This window comes from Mycteria americana, chromosome 21, assembly GCF_035582795.1.
Source record: "Mycteria americana isolate JAX WOST 10 ecotype Jacksonville Zoo and Gardens chromosome 21, USCA_MyAme_1.0, whole genome shotgun sequence".
Lineage (NCBI taxonomy): Eukaryota > Metazoa > Chordata > Aves > Ciconiiformes > Ciconiidae > Mycteria > Mycteria americana.
The window spans coordinates 7777282-7797032 of NC_134385.1; the positions used below are offsets into that span (position 1 = coordinate 7777282).

General features: G+C 48.5%; 1 protein-coding gene across 11 annotated transcripts in view; it reads left to right on the top strand.

Annotated features, from left to right (window-relative positions):
* The window catches only part of SCMH1 (Scm polycomb group protein homolog 1), a 72719-nt gene that overhangs the window by 18438 nt on the left and 34530 nt on the right, over nucleotides 1-19751 (top strand). For 10 of the 11 annotated variants that reach the window (XM_075522058.1, XM_075522060.1, XM_075522053.1 and 7 more), the window contains 6 exons: nucleotides 1868-1952; nucleotides 4690-4758; nucleotides 10750-10820; nucleotides 11588-11822; nucleotides 14820-14908; nucleotides 15898-16141. In XM_075522058.1, the coding sequence (XP_075378173.1) occupies nucleotides 1928-1952; nucleotides 4690-4758; nucleotides 10750-10820; nucleotides 11588-11822; nucleotides 14820-14908; nucleotides 15898-16141 (733 nt within the window). In that variant the 5' untranslated portion in view covers nucleotides 1868-1927. The remainder of the gene's footprint in view (nucleotides 1-1867; nucleotides 1953-4689; nucleotides 4759-10749; nucleotides 10821-11587; nucleotides 11823-14819; nucleotides 14909-15897; nucleotides 16142-19751) is intronic. The other variant, XM_075522056.1, reaches the window with a different exon arrangement.

The following is a 19751-nucleotide window of genomic DNA, read 5'->3' on the forward strand; positions in this document are numbered from 1 at the left end:
TTTTTTTTTTAAAGTAGGAGTAACATTTACAATGTCTCGTTCTCTTCCATGACAAGATCTTGCTGGGAGCCCACTACAGCATTGGCTGAGGGACACCAGCAGTCATCTGTGTGTTTTACAAGTAGTTAGGGTTACTCCCATTGCCGTCTGCACAAGGACAGGGGGTGCAGTAGTCTCACCTCTCCTCCTGAGCTGCAGCCTTCCACAAATCGTATCTGAGCATCTCGTACATGGTCGTGAATTTTCCCCCAAATACTTCTTCAGGGAAGAGTTACACATCCCTGCCAGGTAGGGCTCTGAAGCGCTCAGGCTGAAGCAGCTTTTCAAAAGCCGTCTGAGTGGCACAGGAACGCCCGTCCCATGTCAAACGCGTGAGACTTATGATTAGCGTTTAGGTACTTCAGAAAGTCCCGTGTCCGGGGGAGCCGAGCAGACAGCAGAGGTGCAGAGCCAGAGATGGTGAATGCTTGTCTGGTGCCTTTATATAACACCTTTCACCCTGGGTTTTATGGCTGGGGGACTTTTCCTACCATGACTGCTAGCTTTTAATAAAAATGCCTGAAGAAAATTATGAAAAGAAGCATTAAAAGTTGTAAATAAGCTTTCACATGTAGATTACCTTCCGCTATTGAAAGGAAAAGAAACTTTACTCCTTTCACAAGTATGCACAAACACACACGCTATTTATGAGAGAGGCAATAAGAGACTACTGTGTACCTTTTGATTTGGATTAAAAAACAACTAGGTTTTTTTTCCTTTAGTATTTAATATTCCTTTAGTATTTTCCTTCTCGGAGTATTGCTCAATGTTGCGAGCACTGCACGTAAAGGCAGTAGTTTGTAGCACATTTATTGAAAATTAAACTCTTCATTTCTCTTAGGTTTGGAAAAAGCCTGGTTTTTGAAAATCAAAACTTCTCGCCAAGTTGGATCTGTAAATAACCCTTTAAGCAGAAACTCAGCATTGCGTCCTGGGACAGCTTCCTCTTACGTCCTCCAGCCTGACTGCCCCACTGTGAACAAAATGGAGTTATATTGACACAATTAATCTTTCATTAGTTAGTGTAGTGTCAAAACATGCTTTTACTAGCTTTCCTAAGGGCTTGTTTCCAGCTCAGCCATTCATTTAGATATTTTCTGTCAGGTCTTGGCAAGGCTCGGTGCATGCAGGAGGCACTGCCCTGCGAGACTGGCTGTGCAGGAGCACTGGTCTCTGTGTACGTGTCCAGCACGCATCTCCCAAGAGCTCTGATTTTCAGTAACGTTTGCTTATAACAAGAATGCAAATGCTTTCTCTTTTTTGGGGACAGTCCAGCCAGTTTTCCTCCAACCAGGAAAAAAAAATGCAGCGCAACTTGGACATTTGTTGCAGTACTAATAGCAAAAATATTTCCTGGGTCATTGTCCAATTTCTCATCTTTATTACCCAGAACTGCTGCGAGCAATTTGAATTGCAAGTGGCGAGCTGGGGATTGCGGTGCTGCTTTGCCAGAGTTAATGTTATGTTTCCATGTGTTTTCTTTCATAAATTTCAGCTCTGCCTCCCTTTGTTAGTGAGCAAGACCAGCCCCCCCTTCCATGCACACACTCGGGACCTGCTGTAGAGTTAGCACGGAGACTGGCATATGCTCCTCTCACTTATTTATGCCACTCCTGCTGCCATAAATTTGAAGTTGTCCACATATTGGAGAAAGACTTGTAGTTGCAGGGGGGTTGAAACGAATTGTCTGCGTTCAGTAGGAGATGTTCTGTGCAACCCAGGGTGAAAGAGCATCTATTTTCTCCCTGCTGTGTGATTAGTTAATGTTGCAGATGACTGGGTGCTCCAGAATGGGGGAATTTTCTCATGTTTATTTCTTTTGTCCTAGACATCTTCAGTTATCTAAAAGCAAGCCAGTCCCGGGATAAGGACAGCAGCAGGTGATATAATGCGGAAACCAGGCCCTCAAAAAGGTGAGCAGTGATGCTTGGTACAGCCAAAGGCCCGGTAGCGAGCTGGTGCAGACCGAAGGAATGAGCGCAGTGCATCGGGAGGCTGTCGATGGGGCAGGAGTGTGGGGGGCATGCTGGTTGCACGCTCAAAACAGAGTCATTCGTTTCTCCGGCAGCATGCAGAGAAGGCTTCATCAACCCACCCCCAAGACAGGCAGAGGAAGCGTCCCTCGCTGGGTGCACCCTTGCAGCTTGTGGGGCGCAGCGTCAGGCGGCAAGGGTGCTCTGCGGTGCCCGCAGCACGCACCATCTGCTAGTGCTCCCAGCATGAGGCAAACTGCTTCTCCGCTGGCACAAGCCTCCCCCTTCTAATGAGGCGTGAAACCAAAGACCAGCCTACCTTGTGGAGATGAAATCTGTTACGGACGCTTACCTCTCGCTGCCTGAGTCTCTTGTCCCGTTACATGCAGCGGCAGCCATGGTGCTCAGGGTGACCGCACACATGCTACCCGTGTCCTGCTTGCCCCAACAAAAAGGATAAAGTCAAGCAGGCTGCCTGCAGCTGAGCTGCTCGGACGTCTTGTGCTTAACAAAAATATTGATTTCCTTTAGTGTTGTGCCATGCATGTGCGTTTGACTGGAGTGATCTCATCACATGCGCTTCGGAGGTTGGGGGAAGGGAGAAGCATAGAGGATGGAGCATCCTCCGCAGTTCTTTGTTCACATCTGCTACACGCTCGCAAGGTTTATTGCAGGAGATTTCTATGCTCAATTTCTCTCATCCGTTTATTTTTTTTAAATGTCTCCTTTGCTTCTCTGGTGGTTCATCTTACAGAAGCATTATCCTCTTCCTAACACTGCTTGTCCTTTAATGAAGTGAAAATAAATGAAGGAAAGCAGGGAATGGGGAGAGCCTGCTGTGAGGCAGCTGGAGGGCTTGGTAATAAAAGAGGCAGGTTGATTAGTCAGCAGTGTGGCTGCGGACTGGGCTGGCTGAATTTAGCCTCGCACACAGCTTGTCCTCTCTGCCTCGTGGAGCAGGGTGCCTCCAGCCAGCGTGGCTGTGTGACCTGTGCTGTGAATGCCGTGCCGTAGGTTGCAGAAGCAACGCCTGCATCGTGCACACGTGGGTTTCTTGTCCTACTTACCTGCTTTTTTAATAATGCATTGAACTTCTTCCTTTTTCTTTATTTGCCTGCAGAAATTCTTGCGTTTCTTTCCCTCTCTGCTGCTTTTGCAGCCTGCTTAATGAGGATTTTTGCATGTTAAAGGTTAAGAATAAAATGTAACTTCACCTGCAGAGTATGGCGGGAGGCTACTTTGAGTGCACGGATGCTATTAGAGAGCTATCCTGCAAGAGAGGGGAGCGTTACCCATCCTGGGGGACTTTTTTGTTTCTGACTTAAATACTTTGTGTCCTTTATTCTTGCTTTCTTAAGGAGATGGCAGAATACTGTCCTTCATGGGAATACATTTATAGGAAGAGTGCCCTTCCAGCTTTTTCATTCGTGTCTCTCCAAGGAGGCTCTTTGTCTGGTCCATGTCTAGCGATGCTGTGGCCACTGTCCATATGTCCCTTATGTTCATTTAAGGGATAAAACCTACATGCCGTCCTCCTGTCCATTGTATTGAAGAGAACATGTCAGGAAGAGAAGATTGCAAAAATAATGGTCCAAAAGCAATTTCAGACGTCTTAGGACCCACCAGCCCACTCTAGCAGCAGCTCATGGCCTGCCTCTTTCAGCTACTTGTCAGGAGATTTCAAAACTTTTCCTGTTTTCTTTTTTGTTCTTTTCACAAGGAACTGCCTTTTCTGGGGGTAAGGTACGTTTTGAAGAGTGCTACCAAATTGTTGTTTATTATAGTCCTAAAAATGCTTTGTAAAATAAATGAGCTGGACTGCAGCAGCACTCCCAGGGTGCGTCAGTCAGGCAGCAGCGGGTGGAGGAGCTCGCTCAGAGCAGGCTCTGCAGCGGCACGCTGATCGGCATCCCTCCGTTGGGCTGGAGGCTGCTAGAGGCAGGGATGGGCATCCCCCGCTTCTTGCTCTATCACTTTCCAGAGCTGTCTTGGGAACTTTATTTTTTTGCAACTTGCAACAATTTTTTTGCAAGGCCCAAAGCTGTCATGAGCAAAGATAACTCAGATAACATGTTCTTCAGAGCTGGTGCTCCTTTGCTGTGCTCTCCTACAAGCTGCGCAGGACACACGGTGGTAACGCGGTGTTGTGCGTGGAAGGGCAGTTGTGCAGACTTTGGGAGAAGTCCTCTCCCCATCACCAGAGAGAGGCAAGGCTGTTTGTGTGAGTAAGGCTGGCTGCCATAACCTGGAGTTGATAAACAAGGAGTGATTCAGGCTCCACTTCTTGGCGTACAAGATCCATGTGAACCGTTTTTAGTGGCTTTGGCATTTGTTCCTTCCAAGCCTTGCCACCTCTTCACGTAGTTAAAATGATGAAGCTTTAGCAGATTGCTGCTTTTTACGTTATTGCTTGCCATTGTGGGAGAACCGTAGTTGGTGAGGACTAGGCAGACACTATGATGCAAATGCAGATGTCTTGTGTCAGGTCTTCTCTTGAGCTGTGTGGACGAAGGGAGCACACCCCATAGATTTAGGCAAATCATCCATGTTACCTGGGGTCATGACAGGGTGGTCGCTCCTCTCCTCTGAGGTGCCTGTAAAGCAGGTGACATGAGCAAGATAATAGTGCATTAGCCGGCTTCCTTCACTGACACAAATTCTTTATTTCTTGTCTCAGCCATAGACTGGAAAGATGGTAAAAAGCACAAGTACGGCCGCCCATCAGAGTCTCCCTCCCAGTACCAAGGTAAGAGAGCACCCTTCTCCCATTTGTTTGGGGTTTTTATTTTTTTCCCTAAAAGCTTTTTGAGTTGCTTGAATGTGGGAAACTGCAGCATACCAATTAGTTGACAGATAAAAACTACTTTTGGACAGTCCTTGTGTGTTTAATTCTGACCACAGTCAAAAATGACTGAGAAGACACCAGGGTAAGCACACAGCTGAGCCAGCTCATTTTTAAATCAGGCAGGATGGAGCAGATCTGTTTCTTACCGCCCAGCCGTGAGCGCCAAGGGGTGACTCTGCCCACATTTTCACATGCGTCCTGGGCATAAGGAGCCTCTTGCTCCTCCACGAGCTCCTCTTCCACGTTCACAGCAGCGGCTAGCCCAGTCCTCATTGCTGTAGGAGAGACACCGTACGACCTGCACTCCCTCTTCCCCAGTGGCAGGAATTTGGCCCTTGCCCCAGCAGAGGCCATGCCGGCTGGCTCAACGGAGCACAGGGCAAGGGCTGGCAGTAGCAGCACAGGAGTCGGTCGCTTCTCGCTCCCTTTGGAGATGAGATGTCCTGTGCTTGGGCAGGGCGGGCTGTGGCCCTGTGCACAGTGCCTGCAGGTTGAGTTCATAAAATTGGCAGCTCCTGTTATCTCTTAGGGGGGATATGGAGGCGACTTCCAACTTTAGGAAGTTTATGTAAGGCTTGAAGAATTTAGTAAAAGATTTTAGGGCCCGTACTTTACTTATAGAGTATAATGATGTCTTTATTTCCTTATATTCCCCATGTCCCTATATTAAGGTGATGTCCATACTTCCCACCAAGTACAGAGTGAGAAGAAACTAAACGATTGCCTGAGTTAAGCCATTTCTAACAGGAAACATGTTTGCCTTCGTGAAAGGCTCACTTGTGTTTCTTAGAGTCCCTGGGAGAGCTGAAGTGGCTGCTGTGCTTTACAGGCTTGGTTATCCTGGGCCCCGAGGTGAGACTCAGGGTGGTGATTCTCAGGCACCTTGGACTGTGGACCACCATCAGCCCTCACCATTCTCTCTTGGGGCATCTTGTCTGTCCTTGTCTACCCTTATACTGAAGTACTGTGGATCACGATTTGGGAAGGACCTTCTCCAAGGGGAGGAAGTTTATTAGCACCTCCTATAAAGTCCTGGGTCCTCTGTCACCCCATGCTGAGCTCCACGTGACATTATGGGGCACCGTCACAGCTCACATGGCCTGTGTATGGTCTGCCTTTGGGGTATTGAGGGCTCCATTGCAGTTTCCCCTCTGCTCCATACGCTGCACAGTTTGCGGATGTCAGAGGACTGGCTGTTGTTCAGTGGCAACGCCAACCTGAAATGAAGCTTTCTGTGAAATTCAGAGGCACGCTTTCCCATCGGCACTCATGGTAACCCAGCATACCAACCTCCACACCTCACTGCATCCCAGGGCTTGCTGGCCTAGGGAGGAAATGCTGCAGATATGCTGATGTGCATGTGTCTGCTCAGCAAGCACATGGTGTAGCAGCGGGGATTGGGGATCGCCTCCCTGCAAGAAAGTCTGAGCAGCTCATCACTGCCCGAAGCTCGGGTACGCAGCGAGGGGGGTGAAACTGCAGCAGCTTTCTGGCACAGAGCACCCCGTAGTCCAGGCTGAAAGGATTTCTGCTTAAAGCTAATACTGAATTGGGACACCTCTGAGAAGAAACAAAGCAGACAGCGTTGTGGTATTTGAAACCTATTAGTTTTGGCTTGCACATTCTTGCATTTCTTCTGAGCAAGGCAGTGAGTAAGCGGGATCTTGTTATCGGTTGTAGCTGTTACCAACAGAGAACGTGCAGCTGGATTGATGGCTGAGCAAAGCGCCTGGAAATTATAACGGGTAGGACGTGCAGGAGCTCTGCCATCGTGGTGGGAGAGCTGACCCCTTGGGAGGCTGCGCCCAGATGTCGGGGAAGGCCACCGTCGCCTTTGGATCTGCGAGCAGAGACGATACTCTGCTAATTTTCATACCGAGTTGGCTCAAACCGTGCTGCTTTCATGTGCTGCCTTGATGCTCGTTAGCAGACACACATATGGACTGCAGACTTTAATGGGATGCCTTGATCTGGGTAGGGCACGTTCTCCTTCACAGATGTGACCTGAAACGCACATGTATCGTTTCAGTTGGATTGATGACCCCTCGGGAGCTGAAATGCTAATGGAGCCCAAACCAGGCTTCAGTTAAAGATATAAACAGAAACTCTGTCTTCATTTAAATTCTGGGCAGAAGATCAACATTAAATGCAACATGATTAGAATCCAAACACAAGGGTGCAGAGTTGCATTGTTCACAACTACTGTAGTTTGACCCCTTGGGTATGTGGAGTGTTTTGTTTGTAGTAAATATTTTTGGAGGTTAAGACATCAGAGCCCAAATCTGACACTCTGCCTGCAAGTAATATCTCCCTTTGGCACAAGTGCACGGTAAGGAGCTTTCCAAAGGCAAGCAAAAGTGATAGACAGTCACCCTTAGTAGGCATTTTCACAGCTGAGTTACAGGGAGTCATACAGGTTTACAATCCTTGGCTTTTGTTTAGCTCATAGATGTAATTACAAAAACGTGGTGTTTCTCATTAAATGTCCACCTCTCGTTTCTTCCTGTAAAGAAGATCAGGTGTATGTTATACAGAGGAACACGGTCCATTCGAACGATGATCCTTCCAGTCTGCGGGAGTATGGTGTGCTCTGCAAGGGAGGTGGGGGGATGAAAGGCAAGGCAGAGACCAGGCAAAATAGAGGGTGATTTTAGGTCTTGTAGGGTATTTTGCATATTGTACTGGAAGCTGGGGGCAGCAGTGGAGCGAGCGTTCCCCTTCGCTTTTCAGGGTGAGAGAGAGTATTTCAGTCCCTACAGTCAGCTTTCTCATTGGACACTCCTACTCCATCACCAGTAAAAGGGACACTTTAGGACCGGCTGAAGTGCCGGTTTTTCATGAAGCAAAGTGATTCACTGGGAGTTGGAGAAAAGCTAACGGGTTTTTTGACCAACACTCAGAAAACATTCTCCAGCATTACCTGCCCAGGCCAGATAAGAAACAAGTATTTTGCAGACTAAAACATCCTGTCCCTCTACAGTAAGGCATCCAATTTATTAATATGAATAAGAATATTGAGAGAATATAAAATACAAGATAGCCGGTCTGTGCTAACGAGAAAGCCAAGCAAGATATTCTCAATGTTTCCCTCTGGCCTTGTAACCTCTGTACTCAGCAAGCCTGTAAAATGGCATCAGCCGGCACCCGGCAGCTTTTGCATCCTGGCTGACAGCATGCCTGGTGTGGAGGCTGCAGAGCAGATCTGTTTGGAGCTGAGCGTTGGAAGTGAGTGGGGATCAGCATGGCAAGCAGGGTTTGGCTATGGGCCAGAGGAGCTAAGGTTGAGAGGGCCAAGTGTGATGTATCCATCTTCAACCATACGCACTCTTTCTGAAGTACAGAGCTCAGGGCTTGTTCTCTGCACCCCGATTAAAAAAGTCTTAAGTGCCTCCTGTTTTTTTCTGTTTTATTGGCAGCTCTCCCCTTGTTATAAAAAAATCCTAACTTTTGTGTTAATGCCATTTTCTTCTGGTTCTTCCTGCAGTTTTTAGGTTGAAGCTGATTGTATTTGGTTAAGTTTAAGTGTACTTTGAAATTCCTGCTTGCAAAACATTGTATCATGAGCTAAATACTATTACGGAATTCACTTAAAACCATTCCCTACATTCTGTGCAGGGCTTCCTCTCGCACTAAGGCAACGGTGGCAGCCTCCAATTTCAGTATGCACTTTCTGTCCTGGTTTGAGAATAATCCTGAAAAAGAAGTGCAGTCCTTAGTTGTGCTTGTCATGCCATCTTTATGTAAAGAAATGGCTGATAGTGAGCAGAGAAGGAAGGAAGGCTTAACTGCTGTATCGGGTCTGCCTTTTCTGAGAGTTTAGAGAAGTCTTTCTGCTGCTCCTGCTTTTCTTTGCAAAATAAGTCACCAGAACCGTGAGTCGTAAGTAGCTGCAGTCCTAGTGTTGTGTGTCTTCATATGGTGGTTGGGTCCCAACAGGCTCTAGAATTAATCTCAAATAAGTTCCATGTCCAAACACTATTTTTAGAGGCATGCAGCTGTCTCAGAAATTTACTGCTCCTGCTGGGATTGTGCAGCGTTGATCTTGACTGTGGCGTGAGCTGCTGCAGGGAGCAGAACGGCCTCACTTGGTTCGGAGTGAGTGAAAAGTGGAAGGATTAAAACCATGACTACTTTTAATAGTGAGGTATTGAAACCAGCTGAGAGGAGGGTGGGTTTGTTTTTTAAAATAAAATTGTCAAGCGCAGCTGATCCTTTTCAAGATGCTTGCTCAGGCCCTGTAGCTGAGGCTCGCGCTCCTCACCCCGCTGCTGTCACCGCAGGCATCCTCTGGGCTCCATGGACAAGGGCCTCTGAAGGGCCACCCCAGCCTGAGATGAGCCCCGATCAACAGTCAGAGTTACGGGGTGGGATGCAGCAAGGCATTTCCATGCCTGGGTTTGCTTTGGCTGGGTATTTATTACACGTTATTCACACAAAGAGTTTCATTGACGTAACCGAGTGTAAAATCGTATCTTCAATTAAAACAAAAGAATTTTGTTTTTGTGAGAGTATCGTTGCAGTGAATCACTGAATTTCTTCATTCACCTTGGTGTGAGACTGTTGGCTGAAAAGAAAATGTGTGCCAATGGATGGAAATGCATACTCTGAGGAATGGAGAGCTGCTGTCAGAGCCTGTAAACAGAAATATATTCAGCCAGTGTGGCAGCGAAACTGTATTTTTTTTCTGTTCATTTCCACTGTATTTAATAGCGTGCTAGTCATCTGCATGGGAGGTGGCAAGAAAGCAGCATTTCTTTTATTTATTTGAAGCTGGTAGATTATCAAGCCCTTAAGGCTTCTCTGTGCATGTCAAGCCGAACTAAAGTAATGTGTGCTGACCTTAATGCCTGAATTTTTAGAGGTGCGGTGTGCACTGCAGTAGCTAAAATGGCTCTTAATGTAGCTTTTGTTTTGAAAATAGACTGATTAAAAACTTGACGTGAATAGGGGAAGCGGTAGCTGACTCTTTAATTGTGCTGCCACCAATCCTCTTGAAATGACTTGAAAACAGTGGTCTCCCGGGAGCCATTCAGATGAATACAAGCTAATGTCATGCTGGAAGGATCCTTTCCCAGCTGTTCAGTTTAAATGGCAAAAGTCATGATTTGCTTGGATCACAGGAGCTTTTAATTCCTCATTTAATAACAGGTTTCCCTGGATGGCATATTGCTTTTGCCCTTCCTGCTGTAGATGGGAAAGGTGCAGGGAAGGATAAAATGCGCTTTCCCCAGCAGCAGCGCTCAGTGGAAGGGGCTTTGGCGTTGGGTATGAGCCGCTCTGTTCAGTAAATCCCCTTTTGGAGGATCCCTGCTTCCATCCTGCCCAAGCTATGGACTCCGTGTCCACTTCAGGAAATTAATTGCTGACCTGTCCACTAATTGCTGGGGATGGGCTGATACCTGTTCCAGCTGCTGGCTTGCAGGGTAGGCTGTGTGGATGCTGGACCGAGAGAACTGTAAAGTCAGCACAGTGCCAAGTTTCCTGTTGATCTGGACTGCTTGTACCCCCCAGCGACTGTTCTTAATCCCCAGACTGAGCAATGTGTTTAACAAATTATTTTTAAGGGGCAGCTGTCTGGAAGACTCCACGCATTCTCATCTGTGCTGGGTATTTTATATTAAGTTGTAGGTTGTTATCCTCGCTTTTTGCAGACCCTCCTCAGCAGCGTGGAGGCAGTAAGATGCTGTAGGCAGCACCATGCTTTGTTCTGCTTGTCAGCTGCAGTTGTAAATCTTCTGTGGTCACAGATATCAGAGGATCTTGATGAAAACATGTTGCCTGTGAGCACCTCCTCTGTGAGAAGTGGAGAACTGCCCGTGTTAGGAGTCCAGCCATGTCTTTTTCTGAGACTTTTGCTCATCAGTTCCTATCTCAATCTTTTTCTCTTCTCAGGTCACTTCACCTGGGAGAAATACCTGAAAGAGACATGTGCCATCCCAGCTCCTGCCCATTGCTTCAAGCAGGTAAGAGGGTGAATGAAAACAGGAAAGGCCAAGGGCAACGATCTGTTGGTGAGCCAGGAGTTCTGTGCCTGGAATAGCCCCCGTTTTTGGCAAGAAAGATGCTTAAGGGTATCGGAGACTTAATAGAAATCTGAGTTTGCTGAAGCAAAGATAAAAGAGATACGTTCAGGCACTGCAAATGTTAGAGTAGTGCACAAGACTTAACTCTCAGATGTGCATGAATGGGAACACGAGAATGTTTTTTCTGTCTGCCGAGCACAGGGTCTTGGAGAAAATGTTCTGAGTAGACTGTGATCCAGGTTTTGGTGGATTCTGCACAGCAAGATTTTCTTCAGAATTCACCAGGTCTTTGTGAATTGAATAGCACCTCCCTGGGCATTGGGTACTTGAGCACAGAGGTGATAATGTTGAGTACAGGGATACAGGAGTGAATTGGCACGGCACCCCTGGGTCTGGACAGAGGGGCGGCAGCACAGAGGAGTATCTGTTTGGATCTTGGGTTGAGTGGGTCATTCTCCTGAGAAGGCTAAAAGAAAAGGGTCGGTCCCGTTATCTAGATGATGCTGTACCGAAAGACGGTGGTCTGGGTCACAGACCTGCCAGGGCTCGCTGAACTTTGCTGCTCTGTGGTGCCTGCTCCCATGCTGTGCTTGGAGGATGCTGTCAGTCTTCGGTAGAATCAGTTTTGATGCTGTTAGGGCTTAAGCTTTATGACAGAGGTGGTGGAAATCCTGTCTCTAACTGGGTCCCTGTTCTTTTCTCTGCAGTCATACACTCCGCCTGCAAATGAATTCAAGATCAGTATGAAACTCGAAGCCCAGGACCCCAGGAACACCACCTCCACTTGCATTGCCACGGTGGTGGGTCTGACAGGCGCACGCCTCCGCCTGCGCCTCGATGGCAGCGATAACAAGAATGACTTCTGGCGGCTGGTGGACTCTGCTGAAATCCAGCCCATAGGAAACTGTGAGAAGAATGGAGGGATGCTGCAGCCTCCACTGGGTAAGCTGAAGTTCAACTGTCCAGCAAGCGCCTATATTATCTGTGGGGAAAACCCTAGGTTTCTTACATTTCTGTGCTTGGGACAGAGACCCATGGAGACCCTGCCTACCACTGTGATGTAGACTAGCCCTGTTCGCTTGGGCTGTTAAACAGATGTATCCTACACCAGGTCTGTATTTCCACGTGGACATTATGGCATGGATAGGGAGATGCTTCAGTGTGTAGATGAAAGAGCTCTTTGCACCTAGGTGAGCTGCTTGCACCCTTTGCAGCTCAAGCTCAGGGTTAGCATGTGCTGACCATGCTCTCATGCCTTCTGAAATTCTGCCTGCGTACCTCAAAGGAAAAACACATTTTCCACCTATTTATGTGAAAGAATGCCAGAGCCACTCCATTTCCCAGAGGACACACAAGCAAACAAGGGGCACCCCAAAGTCCTGGTGACCCAGGAGTGTGGGCAGTAGCATTGAAGGCAGAGCAACTGTGATGGCCTTTCCTGCGATGGCCTGTACAAGGACAGAACGAATCCAGGTTCTTTTTTTCTGGGAGACACCACACAGTCACACAGGCAGTGCTGGCCCATAGCTCTAGCAATGGCTTGATCTCTGGCCATTGCCCATTGCTTTAGGCTTCTGATCCTGCTTGCAAGCGCTGTCATCTCAAAGGTGTGCTTGACATGAGACGGCTGCCATCTGTCAGTGCTTTCCCCTGCGCTCCCCCTTCGAGCTGAGCACAATACTGGTGTCTTGGTGGAGGTGCTTTGCTGGGGATCTGTAAATCTTGATGTAGAGAATAACCAAGAGAGCAATTAAGGCTGAGGCATCTGCTGTATCACTGCTAATCCTGACACTGTGATTTCAAAAGCATTTAAATTTTCATTTGTGCTGTCTAAGTGTATTTGTGCCCAAGTGTCTTTGGGGCAATAGCAGGTTAGCTGGAGACCATGTAATGGGGAAACATAATGTCTGAAAAGGTTCCCAGTGATTTAAGTCCTGTCTCATGTGAAGGGACGCTTGCGATATTTCATCTGTTTATTTATTTAATTTTGCTTGGCTACAGCTTTATAAATAACCTGGGCAGTCGAACACTTCTCCCAGTCTTATCTTCAGTTAAGCATACATCTGGGTTTTTTTTGACACTGGCCAAATGATGAGCTGATTTGCTGGTTCTTTCCTGATTAAGCAGCAAGATTAACCTGCTTTTGCATTCTGCTACCCATTATTTTTGAAGTGTCTTCATAAATCTCTCTCTCAATTAGCACATCCCCAAATAATATCAAGCTGATCTATAGTGATGCAAGAAACGTTCAATAGGATACCTTGAGTTAGGAATATTTTTATTCATGTTTTTTCCTGGAGCACCATTTGTGAGCTTTGGTGGAAGTAGAGTCTAAATTGCAATGGGACACTTGGGACTGACCTTTCTGAAGAAGGAAGAAGCATCAGCAGGTGCGTGTTTTGGCACATCGCACCACATGAAGCTGTGCGCGTGCAAGTCTAATTATACCCTTTCCCTTCATAATTGCTACAGACAAAACCCGCTGCAGCTATTAACAATAAAGCTGCCATTTTTTACGTTACTTTCATGCACGCTGCTGTCCATTTGCAGACATCTCTTTGAAACCTTGGTCCCAGGATGCAGCTCACAGCTCCGGTGCAGCTTGCCTAGGAGGTGCAGGTACCTGTCCTCACTGGCAGAGATGGGTTCCTCCTGTGCCTTGTCTGGGTTTTGCCAGCAGATGGCAATAAGTGTAATCGAGTGGCAGAGCAGAACTCATTTCTGACAGTGCCAGAGGAGACGGTTGGTAGTCTGGAAGAAGTCTGTGTGCCCAGCTCTGATCTGTGGCGCCTGCTTAACCTTGGGCCAGACAAGAGTGGTTCTCTTGCACCCAGCATAAAGACAGGTAACAAAAAGCTAGTTCTGCAGTTGTCCTTTCTGCCTGCAGAGTGCAAGGGCCCAGAAAACACTGCAAGGATTTTCTGTGTTCCTTGTAGCATTTTCTGTTTGTACACATCTGCTGCTGCTCCCCTTCTTTACATGGATAATTCACGTAAAAGGTTATCTTTGCCCCTTTGGGAGCTTAGCTCTCCCATCCCCTGAGGTTTGTGGCTAGCTTGTTCGGTTTCCAGGCTGCCTTGACAAAGTTGCAGGGCTGGCAGGGTGGCCTGTACTGAGCTGGCTGAGTTCTGGCATTTTGGCCCTGGCAAAACTTTGCTGTGTAAATCATCATGGGATGCTCTCTGTCTAGGTCCAGTCCCAGGGTTACCTTCAAAACACTGCAAATACAGAAGTGCAATGCCGTGTTCAGCTGAGCAGCAGAAATTGTACAGGAAGATGCACATTTAGCAAAGATGGTATTTTGTGATGTCTGGAGACTTTTGTCGGTTGTGCAGTCGTACTCAGTGCCATAGACTCAGAGCATGTGAATTTGCTTTTTTCTTCCCATAAGCCCCTTCCTGTTATTTCTCTACTTTTTTTCACAGAAGATGTCAAGCCAAAAACTGCTATCCTTTCCTGTAATGGTTAAATCTGTTTCCCAGTCAAGTCACAGCCTCTTTATTTCTTCAGGTTAGCTTGCCTGCAGCTCACTCTAAAAGGTGGAGGAGGCCACCCAGAAACTGGGATTCCCTATTGAGGAAGAAATTTCATGGCCTGAGTGTGCACTTGCTAAGTCATGTCTCCCCTGTAGCAGGATCACTGAAGCTGCCAGCACTAATGCTGCACAAAGTGCTCTGCCTGTATGGCCAATGTACAGACTTTTGTTATGATAAGCGAATACTGCAGTCAAACATCCATTTCCAGATGTTTCTTTTCAACAACATAATGTTTTGCATCATGAGTATCTGAAAAAGGTCAAACCTGACTCTCCAGTGAGAGGAGGAGGGTGGTGTGGTATCTCAATGTATGCCCGCTGCAAAGTTCCCATCAGTGCAGGCATGTGCTGCCAGATCCGGTGGTCCCCACAGCCTTAAAGTCTCCATCTCTGCTTCTCTGCAGGCTTTCGGCTGAATGCCTCCTCTTGGCCCATGTTCCTTCTGAAGACTCTGAATGGAGCAGAGATGGCTCCTGTCCGGATTTTTCACAAGGTATTTTACTGTACTGTTTGTGAAGACATCCTTCTGGAATGTCCCCTTTACTGCAGAGCACCAAAATCACAGCTGGTGTCTCGTGTGAGATCTGCTGATCCCAGAGGAGATGAACATTGCCCAGCTTTGCCATGGTGCTGCTTCTCTAGGACAGATCCATACCCTCTGCTGCTGTGTCATAGCAGTGTTGAGATGCAGACAGAGGTCTACTAAGAAAGTGGCTTGGGCTTCAGTGCTTGGGCTTGAGAAATGTGCTTGTTTTTCACTTGGGCTGCAGGTGCTACTCAAAGTCAGGAGTGCAATATGTGAAAGTCAGCACCTCTCTGAAACATTTTAATGTACCAGAGCTTGCAAGGAGTGCAAACGTTGCTGTGAGGCAACACTGCAAGTATGATTTTGTAGTTCGTATTCTCACACCCTTAGTGAAGTCAGAGAGAGACAGAAGCCAGTCTAGAGGCATGTGCTGTGGTACGGGATGGTCGGTGTGGCTTCAGTGTATCGCAAGTATAAAAGATTAGGAAGAGCTAGCCCCACATAAGGATGGAAGTCTGATCTCTCACATGTCTAGCAAAGCTGAAGGTAGGGGAAGAATGACGGAGAGAGACTGTCATATCTCAGGTTTTCCTGCTCTGAGGTAACAAGGTGAGAGTATCCTACACAGCCTCTTTTCTTTGGAGCTTTATTTTCTGCCTGTGTTGCATGACAGACTTGTCACAGGGTGCAGTGTTAACATAGCACTGTCTGGATTTGGTCCAGCAGCCGGGTGATGGCAGAGCAGTCAGTAGTGGACTTCATTGCCCCTTGACTTAAAGGGCATGTGGTTGCGTAGCTAGGCCAACATGTGCACACGTAATTGGGGTTCAAATCCATCCCACTAGCTCCCTTCTTCATCTGCTTGTGGAGGTGAGTTTGCTGATGGAGGAGACAGCCCTGGTCTGGGGAGGCACTGGCATATCCTCTTTGAGCACATTTTCAATTTCTCCTTGTAGGAACCACCATCTCCATCCCAAAACTTCTTCAAGACAGGTATGAAGCTGGAGGCAGTGGACAGGAAGAACCCTCACTTCATCTGCCCGGCCACCATTGGGGAGGTGAGAGGTTCTGAGGTCCTCATAACATTTGATGGCTGGAGAGGTGCCTTCGATTACTGGTGCCGATATGATTCCCGGGACATCTTTCCCGTAGGCTGGTGCTCGCTGACTGGAGATAATCTGCAGCCCCCTGGAACAAAAGGTAAGGCCCACGTTGTTGCTTAGCTGTCTTCTTCCTCCAATCAGCTCTCAAAGAGCAGCAAAACAGGCAGAGGCTAGCAGCAAGGACATCTGGGTGCCCTGTCTGGCTTTCTTACTGCTGCTTTATGCATGGTAAAGGTACAGATGATCATACCTATTAGCAATGTAACAGCCTGGCGTCAAGGTGCTAAGGAACAGCCATCCGTAAAAATGGGGAGGATGATGGCTCTCTGGAGGGCCGGTGGTGCTGTACAACATTGCTGAGGTCTGCTCCTCTTCAGGAATTTCCTTGGAGTCTTTCCTGCGTCTCTGGAACACGCATTCATAGGGACTTTTTCACAGGGGGACTGGGCTACTTGTGGATATTATAAGGGAATAATGAGAACTGTTAAGTTGCAGGACTGCGCCCGTTTGTACTTCTGACAGTTAACTTGCTCTGCCTTATGCTGTGATCTCAGCTGTGAACATAGAAAAAGCAGATCTGAATCAGGTTGTATCTGCATTGTTCCTTGAGCCGTGATTGTTGGTTAGGAATGGTATTGGGGAAATTGCTGCCTCGCAAAGGTCCGAGCGTTGGCTGTTGAGATTTTCAGATGTGTCTCTAGCTTGCTAGTGTTGCAGTTGTGTTTAAGGCCAGGGAAGCTGTCATTGTCTTCATGCGTGTCCCTCTGGCATTTGCTGGCTGGCAAGTCCAGCACACTCCTGTCAATGAAATGAGAAGCAGGAGAGCAACTGCTCTCCTGGAGCTGAAGGATTACTTAGGAGAGGCATTTCTCTGATGAGACTGTTCCTCTTGAAAATCCAGGGTCAGCTTGTGCTAACCCGTCAGGCTGGTGCTTTCTTGCTGTCCCTTGATGTCAGCCATTTCTGTCCCCCGTGCTGCAAGGTTGGTGTTGGGGTGGATTGCCTGAGGTTGTCTTGCATGGCCTGTGTGCAAGCCAAGCTGTGGGCTCCCCTCGGGTGGAGATGATTTCTGTTGTGGTTGGGAACTGAAAGGCACTCTTGCTGTTTATCTTGGATTTCTGCATTCAGCCTTGATGTTCCCAGCCTCTCCCTCACTTCCTACTGTTTGCGTCCTGCCCACTGCTGCCCTGCAGAGCTGCTGGGGACCTCCTGGCCGGTGGCTGGTCTTTCCAGCAGTGCTCTGGAGTCAGGGGCTCTTGCCCAGCATCTCCAAGGTGCCTCTCAGGTACTGCACGAGTGGCTAAAGACATGTTTGTGTTGGGTGGGAGCTTTCCTGGCAGTAAACTGGGGGTGGAAGGTTTCAGGAGCAAGGTGGAAGTCGCCTTCCCAGGAGAAGTGGGAACCTCCGTCTGACCTGTGGTGCCCGGTGCAGGCAGCTCTGTTCCCGTCCGGCCTCCCTGTGCCAGGGGCTGAAGCTGTGAGCGAGCAGAGCATCCAGAAATAACACCCCATCATGGGGCTGACACTGTGGTAACTTGGAGCCATCTTGAGAAGCATTTGCTTCCGCCCTTGGCAGGCAGCAGTGACAGGCTCTCCCTCTCACATCGGCTCCATCAGCAGCGACTCTGCAGTTCCCGCTCATGTACAAAAATAGTGAACCCCAAAGTCACGTCTCCCCTCTCCCAGGCAGAGGTAGCCCTTGTTCTCAGGCAGATTTCTGCTCTCTTTGCTGTGTTTTTCAAATACTGGGGCAAGAGCAGGGATTGGCAGAGGTTGCATGAGCCAGGCAAAAATGCTGTGGAGTCGGGATCAGCCTTGTCTTTGTGGTATTTTACTTTCCTCTCTGTGGCTACCCCCTCCCTTTCCTGCCCCAGACTTTCCAATTTCCACTTTGTGGGATTAAATAAAGAAAAAGGAGTGCTGGGAACTTTCCTCGTCTGTAATTAAATTCCTCCCTTGTTCCTTTACTCCTCAGCCCTGCTTTGGAGGAAGGTTGAGCACAGTCCTCCCAGGACCTGAGAGTGCTGCTTTTGGCAGGGTTGGAGGAGGCTTCACTGCAGAGGGATCCCCCTTTCCTTCAGCTCCAGTAAAGCTTCCCTGTGCGCCAGCCTGGAGCCTGCAGCACCACGCGGTGGAGTCGGGGAGGTTGCCTTTCCTGGTGGGAATTCCCCTTAAATCAGGGAGACGTGGGGAAATGTGCAGGAGGTCAGTGCTAACTGTGGTTATACTGGACTCAGCTGACATACCAGGCTGACCGTCTTGCCCTGAGCCGATGAGTACTGGCAGGGTGAGATGCTTGGAGGAGCTGAGAAGTCCTGTGAAGAGTTAACTCCATCAAGACTGATGGCTTCCTGGGGCTGAGTGAAAAGAGGCCTTGTGAAATGAGCTCATGTTCAAGGGAAGCAGAAGTTCAAAGAGGCCAAGCATCTTTATTTAATGCTGGTAACTTAATTCATCTCTAATCTGTCCCTTCTGCTGGTTGCCGGCAGAGGTGGAGGAGTGCGGGGCTTCTCCCAGGCACATCCCCTCTCTGGCTCCGGGGCCTCCCACTCCCACCAGTGTTTGCTTAGCTGGGGCGGCTGGGCAGGGTGCTGGTGGGGCTGGGGCCCAGCCAGCCACGTCAGGGGGAGCTTTCAGGAGGGCACGTGCGTGTGTGAAGGGAGGAAAGGGAGGTCAAACGGCGAGGAGGAACAGCTCTCTGCCCACCAGGTTGGTAATTACATTGCTGTCAGGATGTGCTGTCTGTGCGGTGGCCTGCTGGGAGAACTGCACCGCGGCCGGTGGCCAGATGGCTGCGGGCTCCCGGGCGTCTCCTGGAGCTGCTCTCTCGATGCAGCACAGCTTGGAGCTGGAGGGTTCAAATAAACATGCTCCGCAGGGGAAACGTAGCTCCGGGGTTGCCTACGCCCGTGGTCGGTCCTGATCCTCTCTGCTCCGCTTCAGCCTGCAGGCTGGGGTTGGAGGTCAGCTCTGCTGGGCGGCCAGAGCAAGGCGAAATGTGGCAGAGCTCGTCCTGTGCATCCTCAGCTTCTCCACACCAGCGTGGCAGCAGTCAGGGAAGGCAGGTCCCTGTGACTGTCCCAAAGGAAGGGGGGTTTCTGTGGGGGAGCAGCAAGCTTCCTCCGTCTCCCCACCCACGCCAGCAGGGCAATCCCGGGGCTGTCTCTTGGGCACGAATCCCCACTCCACTCGTCACATGTAGTATACAGCATCTTACATGTCTTTTCGTGCCTCCTACACGCATGCTCTTTTACCCTTAAACACATATCCTGGGCTTTTAGGACTATAAGGTGAGGTGGACTTCCTATTAAACTAAGTACTGGATGGCAGCTTTAAGCTCTGCTTGAAGGGCAGAATGTGTTTGTGATAGTTTCTGCAGTTACCTTGCACATGGTGCTCATGACTTGTGGGTTCACTTCAGAGTTTTAGAAATTAGCTTTTTTTGACTGTTTCCGGAAGAGCCGTTTGCATATCCGTTCTTACTGAGTCAAGCAGTCGTCCTAGAGAAATATTGATTGAGAAATATTTATCTATCACAGCGCATATACATAAAACAGCTGAATTAAGGTTGCGTGGGGCATCGAACCCAAACTTACTGCAAAGGTTTTGGACTTTCCTGTCTCATGGTGGGGTCAGAGTTTCAGAATTAGGGGAAAACAGAGGAGAATGGTGTTTCCCTGTCTTTAGATACTGCAGCACACAAGAGT